A 5,667-nucleotide genomic window follows, 5' to 3' on the forward strand; every position below is an offset into this window, starting at 1 on the left:
ATTAATAACACAAATTGTAGCCTATGTGATTAAATTATAACATTGTAAGTAAATTCAACTAGGTAAATACTGTGTAGTACGTATTACTAAGCAGCTAATTATTAACCTTATTCCAGCGGAGGAAGAAGTACTCAGATCATTTACATAACATAGATTAAGTGAACATAGCAATACCAAATTATAAAAACACTCCATTATATTAAATATTGACTTAAGTAAAAACGCAGAAATATTGGTGTACCTTACATATCCAAACTAAAAAATATGTATTATTCATAATAGCCCCTGACAGTGGTATATTATATCAATATTAATGATGCATAATCAGTACTTCAATGTTGTACTTGGCCAAGATGGAGCTAATTTTAAAGCTTTATATACATATGCATCATTTTTATAAAATGATCATTTGTTTTGTATCCAAATCTTAATCTGAAAATAAAGAATTAACTGTCAAATGAATGTATTGGAGTAAAAAAGGAGTATAAGTGTGGAGTAGCAGAAAATGCTAATGCTCAAATAAGTAAGTACCTCACGCGCAGTACTTGAATCGGCCTGAATCGATTTACATCAATTGGCAGGAACACAATTTGACCCTAAACACAATTCCTCCACAGTAGGCTATAGTTAAAGTCTGCAGTAGCTATGTAATGTAAGACAGTAGCAAAACTAATGATACTGATGAGTAACAAGCTTTGACTTTCTTGAAATCATGCAGATAAGAAGTTCAACGAATCGATTCTACAACAACAACAAAAACCAAGTAATGGGGCTCCATTTGATCGGTGCGTCATGTGCTTCTCGGAAATAAGGAGACTGGCGCCATTGCGTGGCATCATGGAAAATTACATGAGCCTGCATGGAAGTACTATCGGTCATTTGATGATGTATTCTTATCCCATAAAATAAGATGGGACACAGGTAGAGACATGATTACAGGCGGATGCAGAGAATAATACAGCAGATAGTCAGTCAGAGGATATTAGGAGGCTGGTCTATTTTCTTGGTGAGAAAAATGACATTTTACTCTGTTCTTAGTTTAATTATGGTGCTGTGATTATGGGTTTATTTATTATAAAAGTGCTGCACTGACTGACTTAAAGGGTTCCTTTTTTCCCTTTAAAACACCATCTCACTCTTTCCAGTAGGATATATTGTCCATTCTTGCCTCGACTTCTTAAGCTTCTTTACCTCTAACCTTCAATTAAGCGAAGTAAGCGATACTCCCGTGCAATTAATGCAAATTGGTCGTCTTTAAACAAAGTTAAACCCCGAAATCCCGAGCGCATTCAACCAGAGCTACTTTGGGTTCATCCATCCCATTTCCTGAATCAAGATCCTGAGGGAGGGCCAATGAAGCAGGCATGGGAAAGTTCTCCCCACTTTTTTCCGATTACATCGATTCTTTTTAAGGAAGGCAAACACAAGCACACTCGTGCTGCAGACCGCTACTGTGAGGAGCGGAGGGAGGCATAAAAAGTACACTGAGTGCGCAGACCAGTACGCCAATAAGGAGACAAACCCCGCTTCACGAGAGAGAAAGGTAAGAATCGTTTCCAATTACTTACATAAACAAACAGATTAGGATTGCTAATGTCGCCCTAACAAAAAATAAATAAGTAACACTTAGGCTAGATTGTGTAATGAGGACATAATCACATCTTATTTCTTAGTTCTCAGTAGTTGTCAACAAGTGTATTGTTCAGATATTGTTTTTAATACCCCAAATTATCAGAATAACATTTCTACAAGGGGTGTACAGTGCCTGGAACACCTCATTTATTGACTTTTGGTAGTACTTTTGTGTTATTATTTTATCACCTTCTGTATTTCTAAAGTGAGTAAGAGGATAAACTTCTGAATCTCTGTTGTATTTCATTAGTTTTTTCACTATACATGATACTGAATCTGTGGTTTTAAATATTCAGTTTTATGATTATTCATTTATTTAGCCTGTCTTGCTGGAGATGTTTTTTATATATTCCATATGGTTTAAATAAAAAATATAATAACTTCAAATATGTCAAAAACAAGGCTAAACAATACTTGAAAACTAGACTTTAGACTAATGATTTCTTGGTTATAGTGTTTCATTATATTTTATACCATGATATACGTTATGTGGAGTTTACACTTAAATTTCATGCTATTTTTTTTATCTCGTATGGTGAACTATTACAAGTATGTTAGTTCTTTGATATGTTTATTGGAGATCAAAGACAGATTAGAGACACTCAATATTATGTACAATACTATCAGTCCACTTATCATTTTTGTGCTTGTTAAGCAGGCCAGAATCCCTGGCAGGCCTTTGTCTTGTCTCATCCTGCCAGGAGAGTTTGTATTTGCCCTATTAGGAAGTTTTCTTATCACAGAGGGAAAGAAATAACAAAAAAACAAAGTTTAAACAAATGGACAAGTGTCACAGCAGTGCCTCAACTCTCCCACCCACACAGGATGTTTATTCAGATGTGTGTGTGTTTGTGTGTGTGTGTGTGTGTGTGTGTGTGTGTCATTGAGCTCACTGACTTTCAACCTCCATCACCCCCACCCCAATACAGTTATGAAATCAGTCGCTGTATGAATTGACTCATCGTTAATTGGTTCATAAATTCAATTAGAGACATAAATGTATATAATAATGCTGTATGTAAAAGTTTAAGTGGCCTCTCTTGGACTCATTCACTCCAGTTTTATTGCGAACAAGGAAAGCGTACACTATTTCCTTTCATATTAAATGTTAAACTTTAGTACCATGTGTTTTTGTTTTAGTTCATTTAAGGGTATGGGGGCCTTGTTGTTTTCACATCTTGATGATGATGAGGAGTTGGAGACCACCCTAACGACGGTGTGAGCTCATGGAAGAACTAATGGGGGGGAGGGAGACGTTGCGGCCAGATACATGTGTTCGCCAGTAAAGAAAGAAACCATTATACTGAAAAGTTTGGAGAAACTCAGCTCAGTTTTTCCTTTTATGAATCATTGAATATGTGTATTAGCTGCGCGTTAATAAAAATTAAATGAAATATACCAATTGGTGTAAAGTGGCACATTCAAGCCAATATGTTCATCAATGGAGCAGTAAATGAAAAAGTGGATAAACTATATGACCTGCATAACAACCACAACTAGACGTGAAGGCAGGTAATGCGGGGTCCAGGCACCCGATACAAAATCATTATTTCTCAAACATTCTCTCATTCTCTCCCATCTGTTCATCCATCCTTCATCTACCAACTGTCCCTCTTAGGAGCAGAGGATGTCCAGAGCTGACTGGTCCTTTCTTGAGCACCTGCTGGAGGAGGGCCAGGAGTATTCGACAGGTGTTGGCCGCGTATGGCTTACTGTGCTCTTCCTGTTTCGCATGCTGGTACTGGGAACTGCCGCCGAATCTGCCTGGGATGACGAGCAAGCGGACTTTGTCTGCAACACGCGACAACCTGGCTGCACTGCCGTGTGTTACGACAAAGCCTTCCCCATCTCCCACTTTCGCTACTTTGTCCTCCAAGTCATCTTCGTCTCTACGCCGACGATCTTCTACTTTGGATATGTGGCTTTAAGGGCTGGAAAGGACAAGAAAAAAGAGGAGGATGAGAAGGAGGCAGAACAAGGTGTTAGTGGAGGTAAGAGGGAAGGAATAAGGGACAATAACAATGTGACTAAAGACAATGCAGAAGAGAAGGAGAAAGAAGAGGGCGGTAAAGGTAGAAAAGCTGACAAGGCTCCTATTGAGGCTCCGAAACTGAAAGGCAAGTTGCTGTGTGCGTATGCATTCAGCATCCTGTTAAAAGTCCTCCTAGAAGTTGGCTTCATCCTAGGGCTGTGGTTCCTTTACGATGGCTTCTTCATCGCAGCAAAGTTTGAGTGCACGGTGATCCCTTGTCCTCACACCGTGGACTGCTTTGTCTCTCGACCCACGGAGAAGACCATCTTCACCATCTACACTCAGGTGATCGCTGCCATCTCCCTGCTCCTCAACCTCGTCGAGCTGCTCCACCTCCTTCAGCTTGCCATCTCCCATCGGCTGGAGAAACGCTACCGTGCCCAGCAACAAGACTACCTACCTCGGTCAGAGCAGGTACCGGCCCGACAGGAGGCTCCAGAACTCCAAGCGGATGCGTCGCAGTCTTACAAAGCAGGGAGCCATGTTAACCTCCCTGTGCAGGGTGGGGCTGCATGCTACCCCAACCCCTGTGAGAGCAACGGGGATCTGGCAATAGAAGTGAACTGGGGACCTGGGGAGGCCGGGAGAGACCTGCTTCCCAGTTATGTGAACTGCATGGGGGCTATGAAGACAACCCATTCCCCTAGAGTCCATTATAAGAAACACGCACAGCACACTGGGAAGAACACAAAGGTTACCCATAAGGGACACTCAAAGCAGAAGCATTATGTATGACGCAGTCAGATGTGGTGAAGTCTTTCAGTTTTTTCAACCTATCCTGCACATGACACTTGACTCTCGGGAGTGCACAGTGAGAGCTCAAACAAAGAACAACTACTGCACTGTGAACTTGATGCCTACGAGGCAGGCAGAGATTTACCAGATAAATGGACATTTTCAAAACACTCCCCAAGGCAAAGAAAATGAGACTCCACAATGAGAGACGATGGCAGTCATAATATGCCTTGATGTCACATTGTATGGCTTTTAGTGCTGAATGTGACAGTGAGAAGAAAAAAAACCCCTGTGCAACAGGTCTGCAGAGGGGCTAGGGATATTGTGCGAGTGTGTATGGGAGAGTATGCAGTACAACCAGATTTAAGCATATTCCTCTGAGATTTGCACCCCTGGAGTTCTTTGAAACCCCCCTTCTTCTCCTCCTCTCTCTCTCCCATGGCTCTGTCCACACTGTGGAATGTACTGGTCTCTGGATCCTGCTCTGCTCCCAAGAGGATAATGGCTGCGTGGACGCAGGCATGCATGCACACACACAATGTACTTTTCCCCTTTCACCCAGTGAGTTTTGGTCACTCGAGTGACTTGGGGATGCACACTGCGGAAGACATGGATTAAGAGAAGCCAAACCAGAGGAATTCTGGTATTGTAAATGGCTTATCATTGCCAGTAATCATCATAATTTAGCTATGAAGAAAGAGGGAGAGAGAGGACCAGTGTAGTATGTAGTATGAGAGTATGAGAGCTGAATAATGGAGGAAAGACAAGCATCGGTTTGAAAGACAATCGGTACAGAAATGTGCAAACTAAATGAAAGGAAATTACTTATTATGTGAAAACTGTATTTAATGTTTAAGGTATTATGAATGATGTGAATACGAATACAAGTGAATATGAATACAAGTGTTAATATTTATATTTTGTGTAAAATAAAGCTTAAAGTACCACAAATCTATGATGGCATTGTCAAATGATGGTGTAATTATCAATATATCATATCACATACCACACAGATACTACGTTCCATACAAGATTATCTCTTGTGTACAGGATGGTTTTAATCCCTTTTCCTTTCCTTTCTGAATATAGAATTTGATTTCTGTGTGAGCAAAATGTCTCTGAGGTGTGTAGTCCTTCTGTGTTCAACCTCTATCCAAGTACTGTCACAATACGGAGGCTCTGAATCACTCAAGATAAAGCTCTTTGGGAATAATAAGGACGGAGGTGTGGAGAAGTGGATGAGCCTTACAGGGTATCATGAGCATAAC

The 5,667-nt window shown here is 40.6% G+C and overlaps 1 protein-coding gene across 1 annotated transcript; it reads left to right on the top strand.

Annotated features, from left to right (window-relative positions):
• The first annotated feature begins 1,284 nt into the window (after positions 1–1,284).
• Positions 1,285–5,354, top strand: cx39.4 (connexin 39.4). Its single transcript, XM_031323077.2, has 2 exons — positions 1,285–1,543; positions 3,251–5,354. The coding sequence occupies exon 2, from the start codon at positions 3,260–3,262 to the stop codon at positions 4,397–4,399; it is 1,140 nt and encodes a 379-aa protein (XP_031178937.1). The 5' UTR covers positions 1,285–1,543; positions 3,251–3,259; the 3' UTR covers positions 4,400–5,354.
• Positions 5,355–5,667: the final 313 nt, after the last annotated feature.

Source organism: Sander lucioperca, chromosome 16, assembly GCF_008315115.2.
Source record: "Sander lucioperca isolate FBNREF2018 chromosome 16, SLUC_FBN_1.2, whole genome shotgun sequence".
NCBI lineage: Eukaryota > Metazoa > Chordata > Actinopteri > Perciformes > Percidae > Sander > Sander lucioperca.